This window comes from Scaptodrosophila lebanonensis, unplaced genomic scaffold (assembly GCF_003285725.1).
Source record: "Scaptodrosophila lebanonensis strain 11010-0011.00,11010-0021.00 unplaced genomic scaffold, SlebRS2 tig00000053-arrow-pilon, whole genome shotgun sequence".
Taxonomy (NCBI): domain Eukaryota; kingdom Metazoa; phylum Arthropoda; class Insecta; order Diptera; family Drosophilidae; genus Scaptodrosophila; species Scaptodrosophila lebanonensis.
Window position 1 is genome coordinate 9285549 of NW_022060548.1, and position 20860 is coordinate 9306408.

Below are 20860 nucleotides of genomic sequence, written 5' to 3' on the forward strand. Positions count from 1 at the left end.
GCAGCAAAATGTTCTCCTTTATCAATCTACATACAAGTACATATCTATCTAGCACCAATCCAAACGCGATGGATAAGTATATTTTAGACACAAAAAAGTTAGTCTTCAGATCGAAGCACCAACCAGAGTTAACTTCTGAACAGGGTTGGGCACCAATTCTTTAGCATTGCAGCCAATTTCCAGAAGGACTCTCCTTCCACTTGAGAATTCGACAGCTACTATTTGAAAACATCACAAACTTTGTTAATTATTTACGTTATAACAGATTACGATTAAAATAATAAACACAGCTCTCTCCTATACACCATCGAAATAACTTTACTAAAAACTCTAAATAATTTACATTTTATTGCGTGTTTTATATTTAAAAAAAAAAACTCGATATAATTTTTGGCTTATTCTATATTCCAAAACGCACTTTAAAAATTATTTTTCATTTTACTATAATTATAAGTTTGTAAAAATAAAACAATATTAAAGTAATATAATATTATTATATTTTAAATACACTTCTATTTTCCATGCTAAGCGATTACATTTAATGGCCATTCTATAAAAATCAGAAAGCGTTTAAACGTTCAAAGCGGCGCTGTTCAGTCAACTAAGAAATGTGCGCAAATCTCATTATTAACTTTAATTAAAAATAAAGGGGATGCCAACAATTATTGCTGCTTGTCTTGGCCAAACGATTAACCCAAATTTGATGTTGCTGATAAGGAATGCTAGAAAGTGAAAATGAAAGCTCTTTCACATGGAAAAGTCAGCTTACATGAAATTTTACAAGGATATCAGAGCAGAGCCACGGTCGACTATTAACGAATTCAATTTTTCTCTTTTTTGCAGCTCTTTGCAGCAATCCGCTTAACTAACAAGCTGCTAAAGTTTATCAGTCAACCACACACACAGCTGACTGTAGACGTGCCAGATACGTATATGCAACTGTGCAACACAGCTTTAGAATGAAATGGAGATGCAAAGCAGAGCTGGTCATGGACCAACAACAGCAACAACAACCACAGCAACAGCATCAACAAAGCCTTCGCCTACGCCACGCGCCTTCAATTGTCATTTGGCGCAGAGGGCGTGGCATGAAGTGTTGCAGCCTTTTATCAATTGTGCGCCGAACGATGTGGCAACTGTTGGAGGAGACCAGACAGCAGACAACAACATCATTAGCAATAACACATTCCACTGCATGCTGGAAACATTCGATGGGGAGCAGCAAAGAGCATTTTATGCCTGCAATGGGGCAGAAGTCGGAACACCAACATGCGACACTCTAAGCTTGCAACTGGAGACGGCGCCAGCAGTCCATGAGGCATACAAACACTTTCAGCTCGCCGTCAACGAGGCTGCAATGCCAATGCCACTACCAATGCCAAGTGATAATGTGAGTGATACCGTTAGTTTAAGTACGACATTCGGCAATTGCAGCGGTGGTGGCAGTGGCACCAACAGCATTTCTGTCAATTCGCTGCTCTGTGAGGTGGCAAACAGCTCGCAGGCTTTTCTCTGTTACCTGCAGGGCACTGGCAATGCCACTGAGGAGGGGCAGCTGGAGTTGCAGTTCGCGAAGGAGCAGCAGGCCGAGCAGTTGGAGCTGGAACTGGAGCTGGAGGCAACGGCCACAGTTACAGCCTTGGATAGTGAATATCAGATCAGCTTGGGCGATTCTGGTCTCTGGTCGTGGCTGAATTTTAGCGAACTAATCTCCAATGCCAGCAGCAGTATGGAGAACGCCAGCACTATGAATGGTCTGGACATGATGTTGGCCAACTATACGCTCACAACAGCAACCACAATTGCAACGACAACATCAACAACAACAACAGCAACGGACCCGGTCATAACAACAAGCTTCGCAGATTATAGGCCGCACGGCTATGAGTGGCTCTTCATCTTTGTGGTCTTCTTCATATTCGCTGGAGGTTTGGGCAACATACTCGTCTGTCTGGCGGTCGCATTGGATCGAAAGCTGCAGAACGTAACCAACTATTTCCTATTCTCGTTGGCCATCGCCGATCTACTTGTCAGTTTGTTTGTCATGCCCATGGGCGCCATACCCGCATTTCTCGGTGAGTACCAAATCAATGTTGACAGTCCACGCTACACATTTGACACTCGACACTCGACACTTGACATTTGACATTTGCCATTTGAGCTCGACTTGAGTTGACTTGCCCCGACTGGTTGGTGCATGTGCCACATTGCACAAAAGTTGTTTGTGGTTTGTGCGTGTACCATGAATTATTTTCTTCGCAATCATCTTCATTCTTATAATGCCCGCACAGTGCGCGAAATTGCTCATCTCTTATTATCTTGAATTAAATTGCAATTTCCAGATATCACACACACATTTTTTTATACCCATAACCCACTGAGTTTATTCATAACGTTGCCCTTTTCGCTTAATTGTAAACTCTGGGAATTGTGTTACTTATTATTTTAAATATTGCTCAAATTATAATTGATGTAATAAACCCTCGCATGCTCAGAGTTTTTAAAAAATTTAAAACTAAATTGCATTATTTTTCTTTGTTTGCCAACTTTCTAGATACACACATATATATTGGGTAAAATATTTCTAAGTAGTTATATATTAGCTTATACTATTTGCTATGCCAAATAAAACATTCCTTCATTTGCTAGACATATTAAATGATAACTATAAAATTAGACGAACATTCGAACGAACAACTAAAATGACAAGTTATTGGCAATAACGTTTATGTTTTTAAAAATTCTGGATTTAAAAAATTTGTTTTATTTGTAATTGCTTCGATTCGGAACAGTCTAAGTTCAAATGTATATTTTACAATTGGAATATGTTTTTTTATAGTTATTGTTTTCATTTTTGTTACATATTCTGCAAATTTTATAGTTTTATTTAATTCAAGTCAAAAGGAAAATAATATTCCAAAAATATTAAAAATAAATTGTTCTTATTTTAAACTTGAAATTCTGATAAGCTTATTTTCAATAATTTCTAAATAAATAATAATTTAAATAAAGTAATGTTATATGGAAAAATAGAAAAATTGAATTGATTGAATTTTGAAAATCTATAAAAACAGTTTATTATAATATGAATCTTCCTAATTCATATAAATCTAACTCTATTTGATTTATTAATTTTAACAGATATTTTAATATTTAATTCAATTAATCCTCCACTTATGAAAAGTATTTAAACCACCATAGAAAAAAGAGCACCTCCTATTTCCGGGTATTTAATTCCCACCTTTTTGAATATTTTTAACCACTGTCTGTCGCCATTAGGGCTCCTGTCTGTCTGTTTGTTTTGCCGGGCATGCTCAAGAGCAGCTTCTAGCTGCTCGATGGTTGGGTATTTGCTCAGAGTATGATTCGTTCCCATCTGACTTTCCGGCTACTTACATTTTTTGCGCACAGCTGTAAAAACTTGCCGACTGCTGTTTACTTTGGCCATATGAGCGTGATTTTGTGTGCGCGCTATTTAATGAGTGTGCACATGGCCAAAATAATTATTTTTTTAACTGGGCCAAAAACCAAACTAGAAGTGCCCGACAACATTTTGCAACACTTGACTAAGTGTAGTTTGAACGCATATATAACAAGTTGATATAACAAATGTGGAGTTGCACTATCTTTTTGCAAAAGAAATAATTGTTAAATTAATTATATCAATTTATATTTATTGATATCAATATCAAGGATTTGAAGTACATTTACTAGATTTTGTTCATGTTAAATTAATTTGAGAATTACCTTTGCTGACTATAAAGCCTAATGAAGTTCTGTTTTAATATTCATACTTTAACTAATTAATGAAGTCAAATATTTTATAGAGAATTTTAATATTCATACTTTAACTAAGTAACAAATTCTTCCCAATCATCTAATCAAGGCAAATATTTTGTAGAGAATTTCAAGCATGCCCAGAAAGTGCATTCAATCAGTTAATCAGTTAATTTTTAGTTACGGTTCAAGTGCTATGTGTTTGGAATCATGCAGTCTCCAGCAGTTGAAGGGCACTGCAGACTTAATCAAACTATACTAATGAATAATAATAATTATAATCATGTTATATTTTTTAGGCAAATTTAGTGTAGTATATTCCACTTAAATTTGTATTTAATCCATAATATTCATTTTCTAATGCGATATAAGGTCCAACGCATTATTAAACAGCTGCCAAGTATTTACCCAACGCTTAACTTCTGTGGCAGTTGGAGCTGTAGGCGAGAAGAATCACCCTACTTGCTTTAAATCATCCTTAAAATCCACACTTGTTCACAACAATATTGTATATTGTCTAAAACTAAAAATTAAATAATGTAAAACAGTTATACTAGATGAATGAGTATAATATTTCATTGATGAGTAACTTAATTTTGAAATCTATCAATAAATTTAACTTCGCATTTCACCATGCAGATTAAATTTCAACCAACTACCACACAATTTAGTTGAAATAGCAACCATTGGGGCTGAGTAGAAAATGCGCCAAATGTTTAATTCGAAACTAATTTGCATTTGACGCCGATAAGCCGCGTTTGCATATTAAGTCAACAAAACCAACGTGGCATGAACAGATCAAACGTTTGCATAATTTAACCCATAGCCCATCCCCATAGAGAGCGCCATCGAATCACGGAGAAACGTACGAGTATATAGTATGTAATAGTATAGCGAAATACGAGGTAGCCAAATGGCATTAGCAAACATGATTTTACAGTCAGTGCTTTGGACGCACAGTCCACTGCTTCTGACATTCATTTGAGTGTAGTCTACTCTTAGGCGCTGCGGATAACCCAATAAACAAATGAGTTTAGAGTAGTGTGGCGTGGTTTCATAAAACTCAAAACATGCGCAAAAAACTTCAACCAAATTGGTTTAAATGTCGAGCGCCGGCCAGCTGTCAGTTGTTTGTGACAGCTGTGGCCAGAAATGGGATGGGGTTGAGGATGTTGTTGACACGAGTGCCGCTTTAAATTTATATTTATGGCCATATGGCTTATGTAAGACACACACACACACACACACACACACACACACACACACACACACATGTGAGGAATTACTTTGGCTTATCATAAAGATGCTGCAATTAATCGGGGGAAAGCAACAGCAGCATTTTCAATTCGAAGAATCTTACGCATATGGCAGTTTTACTTAAGGGAAATAAAGGAACTACATTTTTCATTTGAAAAATATCTGATATGTACGAGACTAGTGGAACAAAATTCTTGTATTAAAAATCAACAAAAACAAAGCTAGCAATTTTAATTCCCAGAACCTCACGCATGCTGCTGTATTAATTAAAGGAAATGAGAGAATAACGTTTTCATTTTAATCAAGCTTTAGCTTTAGTGGAATTTTCATCAATTCAGATCAATTTTAATGTATTAGAAATCAAGACAGCTGTAAATTATAAAACATTTCTTAAATTGTAACATTAAAATAAATGCATTCAAGTGTACCTTTGAGCAATATTTGTAACAATTAAAATGCATATTAAATGCTCAGCTCTTGCTTAACAGCAGCTCAGCATTTCATCCACATAATGTTTCTTCTCATTAGTGTGAAGTAAAGCTAGCAATTTTGTGTTTAATCCCACCTAGAGTTATAATTTGTCAGTCCCCCCTCAAATGCCAAGCCACCCAAGCATGCTGGCACATTTTAGCCTTTGTCTGATCTCGCCGCTTTTGTGGCTTCAATTTCCCTGCTTTCATTCTGTTTATTTGTCACAGTTTGCTTTGCTTCCTTTTTTCTTGCTGGCTCTAGAGCACTTAAGCTTTTTGCGCGCGCTTTTACTGGCGCCGCGCCTTATGCAACAGTTTTTTTTTTTCGTCTCTACAGCCGTAATTTTTGTTTTGCCACTTTTGTTGATGTCGGGGTTATTTGGCGTGGGGAGGGGCTTTGTTTTTACGCTCAAGTTGCTTGTAGCCGAAAAAACAACAGCAACAATAACAACAGCGACAATAGCAAACTAAATGTAACTAAAAGCCTGAAGTGTGGTCTTAGCCATAACAAACCACAAGCCGCGCATTGCACGCTCTTTCCCGCCCCGCCCCGCCCCGCACCAGCCTATTAAGCAACATTTAAGCGACAAACAGGACGGGACTGTTTGGCAAGTGTGTGGAGCCTTAGTTTTTATTTCAGATTTAGTTTTTTCGCATATACTTGTATGTATATTCTCTTTTTTCTTCATCCCTAGCCCTGGACAGATTTAGCTGATTTCGGCATTAACTGTGACTCTTGAAAATCGGCTTTGATTCCATTGGGTTGTAGATGTTTAATGCTTTGTACTAAGCTCTAGAGTAGAACTACGGAAATGGAACTGCTAGTTGTTGTGTAAAGTATTTCTGTTTCACGAGCTATTTTCCTGCGTGCCTCTAGTTTGGTTTATCAGACGTAATTGAAGGGGTTTTTATCACTAAAAGCTGTTTCCATTTTATTTTGTAGTAACTGACGAGACACATAGTTTATTCTGATTTTGTTTGCTTCTCAACAGTCATTAGCAATAATGTATTTATAAACAATGAAAATAACGGCATAGCTAATGCCCTATTTGTTTTGTTTTGAGACACAGCCGTCGACTATATATAGAAACGCATTCTGTTAAATATTTGAAGCCTACTGTCTGCGTCTATTTTAGGTGACAATAACAGACAGTCAGACTGGCGATCACACACACACACACAAATGTGCACAACATGGCGTATACGTATTACATACACTTTCAACAGCATCCTTCCTTCCCATTGACGGTATTGGCATGCGAATGACAAGCTTATAAAACTAAATACCATATGATAGTGTCCTCCTTCTGTCAGTTTCGAATGTGTAAATGGGTTGGTGGGTGTGTGTGTGTGTGTGTGTGTGTGTGTGTGTGTGTGTGTGTGTGTGTGTGTGTGTTGAGTGGCCATATTTACGCATGTGTTTGTGTCCCACAATTAGCAGACAAAAACCAACAGTGTGCGCTTAATAGAGTGTAACGAGCACAACGTATTTAAGCGCAATTTGTACTAATTAATACTAAATTTGCTATTAGCCTTTGGCAAACATATTGGCAGTGATCAGCTCGGAGCGGATTATTGGATTGTTTGTTCTCCTTGGCTCCTTCGATAGCCCGTGCTTGGCTGCAGTTCGACTATTTGCACTAATTGTATGTCGACTGTGTATTTATTTGCGGACCTGGACGTGTGTTTGTGTCGGCTACTAATCGATGTCAAGGTGCCCGACTACAGCGACAACACAAGGACAATCTATTTATCAATTTATCGATGTATCAATGTATCTATTTATCTATTGAACTATTTCTCTATTTATCTAATTATCTATATGCTATTCATCTATTCGTCTATTTAGTTATTCAGCTATTTAGTTATCAGTATGTAACTCATTCAATTATCTACTTCTGTATTTATCTATTCATCTTTTTATCTATTCATCTATTTACCATTTTATGTGCTAATCTATTTGTCTATTTATCTCTTCACCTATTTATCTATATAAAATAATCTATTTATCTATATAAATTCATCTATTTATCTATATAAATTCATCTATTTATCTATATAAATTCATCTATTTATTTTTTCAACTTTTTATCTATTTGTCCACTTATGCATTTATCTATCCATCTATTTTTTCACTTATCTATTCATCTATTTATTTATTCATCCATTTATATATTTATCTGTTCATCTTTCTGTCTCTTTATTTACTTGTTTATTTATCTATTTATCTTCTAATCTATTTGTCTATTTATTTCTTTTTTATCTATTTTTTACCTATTTTTTCACTTACCTATTCATCTATTTATTTATTCATACACTTGTATATTTATCTGTTTATCTTTTTGTCTCTTTATTTACTTGTTTATTTTTCTATTTATCTTCTAATCTATTTGTCTATTTATTTCTTTTTTATATTCATTTATTTATCTGTTCATCTACTTATGTAGTTTTCTATTTATCTCTTTATATATTTATCAACTTTTTATTTGTTTATATTTTACTTAACTTTTCACAAACATTTTAAATATATTTTCAAAATTTTGGATTGCTTAATTTAATAATTATTATTAATAATTATTAATAATTAATTTAATTTGTGCATTGGTGTCCAACATATGAAAATGAACTTGTTTGGCAATTACTATATTTCAACTAAAGCGGTGTGCGTGGAAAAGTAAAGACAGCGCGAAATAGAGGACAGCAACAAATATTTGAGCATCTGCCACCAGACCCTTTGACTACCTTCTATTCCTTTCGCTCTTGTTTTCTCTTCATTTCTCTTGTGGTAGAGGTCTTTAAACATATATAGAGCTCATTTATAAGCCAGCAGGCAGCCACAGACCACACCCACACAGTTACCAAACAGAGCTGCCGTCGCTTATCGAGCGACCACAGAGCCACATAAACCACAATAAACAATTCCATTTCGATGCATTGTGCCATTTATACCGCTCTCTTTTTGCCATTTCTCCATTTTCCAATTTCAATTAACCTTGATTTGCATGCCATACACTTTTTGCCATTTCATTCGCAGTTTCACAGACGAGTGGGGTGCTCTCCCTACGCTGTTAATTAACCCTTTCCCCTTTTTTTCGCAGGATATTGGCCACTTGGCTTTACGTGGTGCAACATTTATGTGACCTGTGATGTGCTCGCCTGCTCGTCAAGCATTTTACACATGTGCTTCATTAGCCTCGGCCGATATTTGGGCATACGGAATCCATTGGGCTCTCGACATCGTTCCACAAAACGTTTGGCTGGCATTAAAATCGCCATTGTCTGGGTGATGGCCATGATAGTGTCGAGTTCGATCACAGTCCTTGGTAAGCGAAGGCTATTCATGCAAGAATACTATACACGTATAAATGTCAATGTCAATTCTCTCCGGTGCTCTCATTTTGCAGGCCTTGTCAATACGAAGAACATCATGCCGCAGCCGAATGTTTGTGTCATCAACAATCGTGCATTTTTCGTGTTCGGCTCCCTGGTGGCCTTCTACATACCAATGCTAATGATGGTAACCACTTATGCTCTCACAATTCCGCTGTTGCGAAAGAAGGCGCGCTTTGCCGCCGAACATCCCGAGAGTGAACTCTTTCGACGGTGAGTTCTGAAAACTTTGACATTTCGTACACATACAGACACCAACAGCACACACACACACACACACACAGGTGCATATATCGTATGTACATAACTAAATCCAATTAGTTGCATCATTGCCTCAAGCAGAACTAACAAACTAACTCTAGCTGTGGCACCTTTGTTGGGCGCAAAAGTTGGCTACCAAAACTGACCAGCATTAGCGGCATTGGCATCAGCAGGAGCAGCACAAATCGATATCAATAAATTATTCATAAATGAAAATCGTTGCATGCGAGTGGCTACACAAATGTGCCAACTAAATGCGGGGCCCGCACAACGCTGCGTATGAGCAATGTAAATAGAATTAGCCCGAATGGCTGGCCTCTGAGGTCATCTTCTTGCAACACTTTAAATGAAACTATGCACAATAATGAAATTCGATTATTAATTGAAGAATAAACTTGAAATGTGCTAAACATATGACCACTTTTAAAACAATTTGTTTAGAAATATCAAAGTATAAGAAGTACAGAAAGCACAAAATAAGTGTAGAGAATATTCCATTAGTTTCAAATATTATCACAAAATAATAATTATACCCTGTACCCGTCTGTTCCTCTGTCCGCCCGTCTGTCCGTCCGTCTGTCCGTCAGTCTGTCTGAATGAACGCCTGGATTTCGGAAACGGCTAAGCGTACGTAAACCAAACTTGGTATGCAGACGCACCTAGTCCCTAGTCTATACCAGTTTATTTTATTTTTTTGATTTTCCCTCCCCTCTCCACGCTATAGAATTTCGCTCTCCACTGATACTGTCCATATTTCAAAAGCTATCTTTACCAAATTTTGCACACATAATTTATACATAATCATCTACTTTTCTTCAAAATCTCAGAGACTATAATAGCTAGAGACACCAAATTTTGCAAAAAGATGCCCCCCAGGGGGGAACCCCTATGCGGGATTTGTGGAAACGCCGTTCGTATAATCACTAATATATCGGAGACCATAAGACCTAGGAGCACAAAAGGAGCCTTTTGTGAATACTTTTACTTTTTAGTTCGGTTTGCCATTAAAGCGTGTTTTTTTTAAGTTTTTTTTAACTATAATTTATTTTCTATGAAAGTTTATTTTTACAATATTTCTATCAAATCGATAGCTTGGCATTTTGGATAGCTTAATTTTGTGTCTATTTGAACGCATAACAGTTTTAAACAAATGTCCACTAGTGCTGTAAAGTTCATTCTGTTTTCTTTAACTTTATTCAAGCCATAGAATTTTAATATGCATTGTTGATTAAAATGTACTGCAATAGCACAAGTACTCTTAAGAAGGTTAATATAATTTTGTTGCCAACTCTTAACATAAGTACTTCGCTCGCCAAGTGGTTTCTAAGAGCCACTTGCTTAAGTGAAAATTCTTATTTTATTATTATTTTATTTCATCGTCACCACTTATGCGTTAAACTTCTTACGGACAACGCTTTAGAGCAGTGTGATTGCTTTAAACAAATTTTAAACGTTTGCCATTTAAACGGAAATACAACCTAGTTGAAATAAAGAACTGCATACTTTTGGAGGATCGTCCTTCTTGTGAACTAAAATGCAATGGTTTCTCTTCCTTATTCTATATTTCTATCTTTTGTACTTAGTCCAATTCAACATTCTCCATCTTATTCTATCCTACCTACTTTTCTAACAATGAATTAAAAGGCAACTGAAACAACATTTAGTATAAAAAAACTAACAATCAAATTGAAAAATATTTAAATATATTTTAGGAACGGTAATGATTTATTTAAATTATTTAAACGCTTTTAAATGCATTCATTTATTATGACAACTGCAAAGATTCCATTCCATTCAGGCCACATAGCTACAAGCATCACCCACCTACTTGTACGTCCTATAAGCCTTGAAAGCTGGTATTGTTCAATCAATGCACCATTTATAGCAACAAATCAGCTTTAACTCAATCAATTGCCTTTCAACTCTCCCGTCTCACTTGCAGGCTGGGCGGGCGCTTCACCATTCGACCTCAGCACAGCCAGCAACAGTTGCAGATGCACAGCAGCTTCACGAGCAATACTTACAGCAACAACAAATTCCTCACAATGAGTGACAGCAATCGCAACTTCAACAGTGCATCCGGTGGTGGTGGTGGTGGAGGAAAGCGCGCGACCAGCATCACCAGTGGCAGTGGCAGTTGCAGTGGCAGTGGCAACAACAACGATGCCTCAGAGCGACAATTGATGCAACAGCGAACGACCAGCAATCGAAGTATTAGCGGCGTCAGCTTTAGAAATGTGGTAAATGGCAGTGGCCCAGCTGAAGCGCATTCTGCGGCAACTCGAGCTAATATTGGACGCAACAGTTTCCGTTTTATGGGTGGTGGAGGTGGTGGAGGAGGTGGAAGCAGAAGCGGCAGCGGCACTAGTTCCGGTACTGGCATTTTACGTCATTCCTCGAGCTCATCCGTGCGCCTCAAGTCACAGCCAAGCAGCTTCTGGCGTAAGCATGGCGGGAATCCAAATCTTATGGATAGGTAAGCTGACATTTCTATCTACACCTGGCATAGTTTAATTAGCTTCTTCAATTTAAATGCAAATTGTGTCATTAAAATATCACGTATACGCCCCGCTCGGCAGCAGAGGAAATAATTAAAGTTGAAATTTGATTTGCAAACCATTCAATTGTGCAGCCACAACAAACAGCCACTGGCCACTGAGTTTCATTTTACTGAATGGCATTCAATTACTCAATGCTGTTCACAAGTTTCAAAAACTATGTACATTTTTCCCATTCATAGTTAGTGCATAGTGCATCGATAACTAAAATAAATGATGGAAATTTCGAATTTCCCTGGCACTACGTCCCTCCGCTCAGTTTCCTTCCCTGACAGACTGACCACAAAGCTTCGATAGACCGCCTGCCTAACCCTTTTGTGTTGTCCAGTGCATGAAATTGGACTCAAAGCCACTATTTCTGTAGTGCTGCTCATTAAGTGAATGGGCAACGAGTTCGTCTGAGCTAAGGCACCCCGCAGGCTAGCCAATCAACTGCCAACTCCAAACCTAAAAGGAACTACCAGTGACATTTGTTAGGACTTGGTCAACATCATCTACCTTGGCTAGGTGTCGAGGCATTTCTCATTTCAAAAAAGCCAGTCGAACACAGGGATATCAGAGAGGGAGGACCTTAAGACGTTTACGTTTATTATCTCTCGAGCATACAAGCTTTTAAATTTATTACATTTGTTTAACATGGCAGAGAGACGCCTGCCGTACCGCACCGACAATGACAACACGACAAAGAACTTTTCCGACTATTTTCCCAAAGAAATTTGCATAATTTTCATTGAAAGTGCTAACCACTGAGGTTGAGTTTGAGTGGAGAGGCTTTTCAGGCACACACGCAAAACAAATTGAGTTTTGTTTCTTTTGCTTTTTGTTCTCTTTGGGCATTTCGTTTGATAAGTTACCTTTATTTTTACGTTTGGGATTCGGGTAATAAGTTTGGACTTAGATTCGAACTGAGCAACTGACACGAGTTTTGCATGACAAGCCGAAAAGAATGGATAAAGTCATGCACTAAGGAACTTTAAATAATAGTTTAGTTGGCAAACTTAAAGTTAAAGCGAGTTAAATTATTCGAAAATACAACACAAGGCGATTGAATACAAATGTGTTAATAAAAAGCTTAATTTAGTGACTTGACTTAGAATTAAGATAACAGCTTAAGCAAGAATTCCTTTGCTGGCTTTTTTTAACAGCCTCACACCCATGCTTGGCACAAGAAGGCGAGCAATCAATTAAATGTTTGCACGCAATTAAATGCTCATTTAGGTGCCACTAACATGACGTATACATAATATTCGTCTGTAGGGGCATGTGGCCATAAACATAAATCACTCATACGTCATGTGGTGCGGGTTTGTTCGTCGCACAATGTCCCCTAAAGGAGCAGAACACAACAATAGAGAGCGCATAAAATGCAGCAAGGAAGAAAAAAAGACAAACCCACTCAACCGCCAAATGCGACAAAGTTGCATGCAAAGCACTGTTTGCCACTGGAGCCGAAAATGCCACAGGAATTTACAAATGGCATAGCTCCTCTGCTGGCTGCTGCTTCTTTCTCTGTTTTGTTGTGTTCTGTTCTGTTCTCTTTTGGTGCGACTGCCGTCAGCATTAATTCAACGCCATGACTGGCACTGCACAATGCCGCATAATTTAAGCATAACAGAATTTATAACATCAAACATCGGGAGATGGGGAAGTGAAAAGTTTTGGGCCAGTCTAAAAGTTAGGAGCTTCAGCAGTGCGCACAAAAAATATAATACTAGTATCGAGTAGAAGGCCAGAGTTGTATGCTCTATGAAACAAACTTGTTTTAAACTTTTAATTAGGGAAATACGATTACCATTATGTATACAAAAGGTAACTACCTAACAAGCCCGATCACATTTCAATGGCAGCTTTATAGCTCAGCAGTTAATTTATTCACACACAGACACAAAATAAAATATAAATAAATCATAAAACAAGGTTGCCAACTACTCGTAAAAATTCGATTCCGAATTTGGTTACGATTTTGTAATAAACAAAGATGTAATTTTTTTGCAGTGCATTGATTTTCATGTTACTTCTTAAATTGTGACAATTAAATGCCAAATTTGATTACAATATTGTACAAGTTTCTCTTCATAGGAATGATTTTTGTTTGCTTTAATTTATTTGTTGTATTCACCAATTTCTTAGCTGTTTTAGTTGAAAAGATAACAATGTTCATACAGACATACAAACATACGATTGGTCTTATCGCGTCACACACGCTTCTAGCAAGAAAGTGATTCCTGGATGAGGATATTAATTATTTGTAATAAACTGGCTATGCGCTTTTAAAAGAGCAATCTAAATGCCAAATTTGCTGTCCATAGATGTTATGGATGAAGAGATAATGAGGTAGATGCTGGGAGACAGGCGAACAAATAAATAAACAGGCAAACGAATATTCCAAACTTCTAAACACATTAAAAACTTTATGTCTCTAGCTAGTATAATGCAAGAGAAAGCGATGCTCATACAGACAGACGAACTAATAGAAAATCATGCATTCCAAACTTCTGAGCATACCCTTTCACTGAACAGTGTATAAATAAGAGAAGCAGTGCTGCCAACTTTTTCTTTATTCCTCTTTTTGACTTTTTCCCGTCCGATGAATGTCACGTTCTTGCGCTTTGCTTGGATTTGTGTTAAGCAAGTTGGCGCATAAATAAATGAATTTCTAATGAATGCCACACACACAGACACGGATACAGGTACAGGCATCACTCAGGTTGGACAGCGCACTTAGCCTCTCTTGTTTGTATCCTGCCAAGCGGAACACGGCGGCCTTTCGAAACTTTGCCCCAAGCGTGAAGTGAAGTGTGCGCCAAGAATTTGGAAAGTTTTTCGCTCTTTCTTGTCTTTCTTCCCCAAATTATTAGTTGGACATTTGACGCCACTTGGGCGCTTATTTAAATGTGTAGGGACGCCTTGAACAAATTGAAAAAGTTCATGTTTATTTATTTTGAAAATTGCATTGCAAGTTTTGAGTAACATTTGAAAGGTACTTCAGCGCGTAGTTCTCTAACTGGCAAGTGTCCAAGTGCCGAAGCAAGAACTGCCGCCGGCCAAACAATACGAATACTCCTATACCCGTATATATAGTTTGTTGCAAAGCCAAGCACGTAGAAGCATTGAAGTAGTTGTGGGACGCACCTCATCTTACTTGCAACTAAAAAAATGTGAAAAATGTGGCGAATATGCGAAAATTACTTGAGGCTGTATTTACCCATGGACTTATGTTTCAACACAAAACTTATTGTTTAAGGAGAGTAGAGTTTTTGTTTGGTAAGAGAAATATAATGGAAGGCAGTTATGATCACTAACTATATAATTTCTATTTTTTTATTTGTAACTTAAAGTTTCATTTGAAAGTCTAGCATTTCAACTTTTATTTTAATGATCTAGTTCTTGGTAGTAGAATTTATTTTCACAAAAAATTTCTCTATTTTCTGTACCTGATTTTGTTGGTCGTTAAAGAAAATCTTTATCACTGCTTATATATAATATTAACGACTTCCAAACAAATCCTTTATATACCTTAAAGAAAATATCACCAAAAATCAATTTGTGAACAGCTTAACTAATTAATATTAACGCTTTTCTTAGCATATTCATTTTTAAAAGTTTCAACAACAACTTAAAAATCTTTTCTCACTTGTTTTATCTTTATAAGAAGCAAAAATCTTTTATTATAAACACTAAGCTCTTTAGCTTTCTTTTTAGGCTTCTTCTGAACACAAAGGTCTCTTACCTGCTCCTTAATTTTTTTAAAACCAATTTTTAAATTTAATTTTCTGTTTTCTTGGTGATGGGAGAATTTAAGAATATTGTTTCGTTACTTGAAGAAATGCAAACTTCCTCCACCTTTCAATATTGATACTCTTATCAGCTTCTGGCCTGCTTGCCATACCATTCAATAAACAGCTTCGTAAAGAATTACTTCTATGGAGGAATAGAACAGATTTCAAAAATAATCTTGACATAATTTCTTATATCAATATTGAGTAAAGAGAATGAAGTCTGTTTAGAACGTTTCTAAATATTTTTCAAATGTTTCAGATAGGGAACGACAAGGTCCAGTGAATCTACCTCTTAAATATGCTTTGCACAGTCCTACAATAATATTTTGTTTTTTACAGGGACTGTAATTATTATGTGTTATTAAAAAAAATTACAAAATAATGAATTTTTTTCATTTTATTAATTCGCTCACAATTTCATGATTAATTTTGAGTTTTACTTTAAAAATTAACCGATAATCATTATTGATGAGCAAAAAAATAAAACTCATAAAATAATGATTATTCTTTGACTTTTATTTTTTTGATCAAAAATAAAACTCAAGCTGAAATTTTGCGTGATTCATAAGGATTATATATATATCCTTAATCAGTAAGTCAAGGCGAACATTTTTAATTAACTAAATAATTACTTAATTAATAATTTATTTTTAAAATCACAAATGCGAATGTGAAAATACATACATAATCCTTGAAAAAGGATGCCAGTAAATTCCTCGCTTTCCAAAAGTTACTATAAGTGAATGATTTTTTAGTTTAAAAAAAAACAAAATAATCATTATTTGCGGTCCCTGGTTTTTTATTTCATATTCGGATTTACCAAACCACATTTAATTGTTAATTGATAACCACTCCTTCTAATTCTATGCGTCACTTTCACTTTCTCCCCTTATGACCTGGAAATTGTTGTGCCAATTATTGGTAATACAAGTGCTATTGCAAACTATCTGCTATAATGCTTCACTAAAATCCCACTAAAATATTCACAATTTGCTTCCTTATTTGTGGCATTCTGGCAGCTACTTAACTGCCTGTTACACGTAACTCCCGCACCTTTCAAACTGGTGTGCCGTGAGCCAGAAAGCCAGAGGCAAGCAAATCAGTTTACAACTAACTAACAGGCGCCCTCGTCCTTCTGGCCAATTCCGGCGCCACTTTGCTAATCAAAATAAAAACAAGAACAACAACAGTTTGCCAAACAGCTGCTACCCGCGGCCGCCTGTCTATATCAGATTTAGGTTCAGCTTTAGCTTTTACATATGCAAACACTTCTCATTACATTTAGGTGGAGGAGGTCCTTTGGAGGCGGCAGCCATCGCAGGTTAAAAGTCAATTTTATCAACTGTTGAGGGTAGTGAGTGGCACAATCAAAAAGCTTAAATCTAATATCAAATAGCTGTGAGTAGCGCTCAAGGAAATTCGCACCACAGGCAACCGCAAAAAGAAAGGCAAAATATTGAAGACGAGATAGGCCGACAGTGAAATACCCTTTACTAGGCTTCTTGAAACACCACCGAAACAATTTAATAGAGATATTTATTTTTCTGTGCAGCTTTTAATTATTTTTGCTCTGTAATAATATCATCATCGTATGCTCCTTTTACATATTTTTCTCTGAAAATTTGGAGTACATACTGTAATAAAATAAACTCATACTACATAAGAATTAGAACGGTCTATATACCAGGTTTTGTGGACGTGGGCTCAGCCTTATTCGAAAACAAGACGTTCATATAGACAGACAAAAGGGCACATATGTATGAATATTTATTTGCTTTATATAATTTATGGATTCCTTCTGTCTGTTGCATACATTTACACAAGCCTGATATACCCTTTTCACCTTTTGGGTAGGGGATATTTTAAAAACAACAACAATCTAAACCAGCATCACACTTTCTTGCTTGCAGCCATCCAAACCGACGCGCCTCAGTACGCGTGAGTATCTCGCAACCGCAATTGGGTTACACAACAAATGGCAATGGCAATGGTGGGGGCAAGGGAGGCGGTCGTGGTGGTGGTGGTGGTGGAGGTGGTGGTGGAGCCGGAGCAGCTACAACAACAACAACAACAGCAACAAGCTGTACAACACCTGGCAGCATGGGCGGTAGTTCCAGCATCATCAGCATTGCGACCATACAAGGCAGCAGCTCCGGCAAAGGCAATCATCATGCGATGACTGCGCAGGACAGGGATAGAGAAAGGGAGAGGGAGCGGGATAGGGACAGGGAGCAGGAGCAGGAACAGGAACAAGAGCGAGAGGCGCGTCGCCACAAACTGCGTCCGTTCAAGTTCGCTTTGAATCGCGTGGCCACACCGACACTCAATTTGCGGTGAGTAGCAGGGGAAATTGTGCCAACAATTGGGGCCCAAGTCAAATTTTTGTATTTTTTTCCCCTCCTCACACACACACACATATATATATATATACATATTTCACAGCTTCCTGAACAATCGCAGCAAACGCAACAGTCTGTCGGCAAATGCTGTAGCCACCGAACAGAAGGCAACAAAAGTATTGGGACTCGTCTTCTTCACCTTTGTGCTGTGCTGGTCACCCTTTTTCATACTAAACATCATATTCGCCGCCTGTCCCGAATGCCAAGTGCCCGAACACGTGGTTAACACCTGCCTCTGGCTCGGCTATGTCTCATCCACCATCAATCCGATTATATACACAATATTCAATCGTACCTTTCGTGCGGCCTTCATACGTCTCCTCAAATGCAATTGCGAGCGGTAAGTATCAAAAAAAAGCCGATCCAAGTTTATTTTCCCAAAAAAAGGGGTTCAATTTGTTCAATTTGTTGCACACCCAAATAGAATTAAAGTGTTGAGTGTCCATCTATGGTAGTTTTAGTCTACGGAAAACACTTATCGAAACTTAAAGGCAAATATAACAGTTCTATGTGGGTTTTAATTTATGTTCCATCTTTTTATTCCTTACTTACCTCCTTTTTCTATTGTTTGAATTAACATAAAAAATATGCTGTTCTCTAAAAATGTATATAGCTTTTGAAGTGTTATCTGAATCGTCTCTCTATTGTTAATCGATCGAGAACATAACGAATATTCGATAAGTCAAGAGCTACGTGTAGCAATTTTGTAAAAAATATCAAATATTATCGATCAAATAGTGGTTTGTAATAGGGATGTACAAAAACATCGATGTGTCAAGCATCGACGACGCATCGATGTTTTCCGATGTGTTTTTGCTAACGATGCATCGTCGATCCATCGATGTTTGTCCAAACATCGAACATTATTCATGTTTTGTTGGGCGGTCACATTTCTTTGTGTGGTTTACCGAAGAAGGTATATTTATATTATAAATTATTTGATGTTTTCGTTAAAATGTGTATTTTATAATATACATTTTAGATTGTTAAGTATTTGATCTTCGGTTTTTCGTATATAATGTCACACTTAATATGTCTAAAAGGTGTAGCTGCAACGCGTCGTTGTTTTAAAAACTGTAAGCCATACAAGTTCATCAAAAGTCAATATTACGAGTACTATTTTAATTAACAACATTAAGTAAAATGCTATGACAGTCTTTCTTGATATATAAACATTTTTTATTTCAAGCATCTATGTTGATTTGCGCCCTAATAATAGCTTTTTTTCTATGGAAAGTTATTTTTAAAACATCGATGTTTTTTTGCGATGCATCGACCATGCTCCGATTTTTTATAAAGAGACATCGATGTACATCAACATCGATGTTTTCCCTTCGATTTACATCCCTAGTTTGTAATGAGTATGTGAAGTAACTTAAACTAAACTTAAACTAACTGAAAAGTTTTGTTAAACAACTCAATTGACTATAAAAACCAAAAACGGAGTAATAAGTAACTTCATCACTTTGAATTTGTCAATTTGCAGTTCCGGTCGCCCATTGCGCTATCGGTCCGTGACGGAAGAACGCAGCGCGCTGAGTCTGTGCGCCCCCTCGGCACTGCCGCTGGCCATTTCCTTTCAGGGCGCCCCACTCATGACGCCATCCACGGCGAATGCGACGCCGCTAAGTGAGTTTCGTGGCAGTTATACAATCACCGATGACGAATGCTAAAAGAATTTATAGCCCATGGCGGGAAACTAATCAAAACCGAACGAAAATGACGACAACTTAAACGTAATTTGTGTGTTTGTACTTATTAGCGTGTAATCAAATGTCAACTACAGGGTGATTCATAACTAATCGTAAAATGCAAATGCAACTCCTCGAACTTTTGTAGCTGTGTAGCAACTGTACCTAAAACAAGCAAAAACTAAACTCATTCATATCATTGAGAGTGTGTGTCAAACTGTGTGATTGATTTTAAAGTATTTTGGCGTGACTGTACCTTTCATTTCATGCCAACATTTGTGTAGCTTTATGTAACGTAACTGTACCTACAAATAAGTGAATGTATATTTAAGCCAAACGCATTTCGTTCAATTGTTGCAAATCCACAATTCAAGAGCTCTTTTTTAATGCTTAGTTGTATGTGTATGTAGTACCCCAACCTAAATATATAAAAGTATATAGTAGAATACATTTACATACATACTTATTATATAGTGAATATGCATAACTTATGTCCAAAATTCCAATCACATCTAGCTGTGTTTGTTAGTCATTTCAATTAGGCATATGTGAAATTATAAAATTATATTAATATATATATACATACATATATACTATATACATAAATGCATACATAATTTATGTTTAGGCAGCGTGTAATTTTAAATGTTTAAAGAAAAAGAAACATTTAATACGATTTTCCACATGCTGCGACTCTCGACGCCTATTCCTTTTTTTGAGTGTAGGAATACCATAAGCTAAGCAAACTTTTTTGGCTTGCGCCAAATAAAACAAAGAGAAATATGTATATGTTGTAATAAAAACAAAATAATGAATAAATTACTAAACAAGAGAGCTTCTCGTTGTTATAAAACCACAATGTGTTTCTACTCCAAATGCCTTTTATTATATATTTAAAGTAAAAAAGCTTGTTCTGGAACGTTTATGACAACCTAATATGGGTTTCAAGATATGATGCCAAATAATAGTGAAAAATATGATGAGCCCACATCGCCTACCACCTGTTGTTGCTTTTTTTTTTAATATGGCCAATGAAAGCTCACAAGGGATATACAAAAAATCCGCAGCGGGATTCAAATTATAGTCGACCACCTGCACAATACGATATGTTTAAAATAAAAAAGCGCTATTTAGCCGGTATGGAAAAGAACAAATGTATGTACAACAATTTTCACTTCAAAGTGAACGGAGAGTAAAGAGGCAGACTGTTTTTGACTTGCACTGGCATTAATAATTTAAAAGCGAACTGCAATCGTGTAATAAAATTCAATCAAGGCC

The 20860-nt window shown here is 36.7% G+C and overlaps 1 protein-coding gene across 1 annotated transcript in view; it reads left to right on the forward strand.

The window, feature by feature from the left end:
• Nucleotides 1-19923, forward strand: part of LOC115623595 (5-hydroxytryptamine receptor 2A) — a 41135-nt gene extending 21212 nt beyond the window's left edge. The window contains exons 2-9 of the mRNA XM_030517997.1: nt 844-2075; nt 8603-8827; nt 8909-9107; nt 11098-11408; nt 11484-11631; nt 17403-17825; nt 17935-18231; nt 19378-19923. Coding sequence (XP_030373857.1) covers nt 965-2075; nt 8603-8827; nt 8909-9107; nt 11098-11408; nt 11484-11631; nt 17403-17825; nt 17935-18231; nt 19378-19564 — 2901 coding nt within the window. The 5' untranslated portion in view covers nt 844-964 and the 3' untranslated portion in view covers nt 19565-19923. The remainder of the gene's footprint in view (nt 1-843; nt 2076-8602; nt 8828-8908; nt 9108-11097; nt 11409-11483; nt 11632-17402; nt 17826-17934; nt 18232-19377) is intronic.
• Nucleotides 19924-20860: the final 937 nt, after the last annotated feature.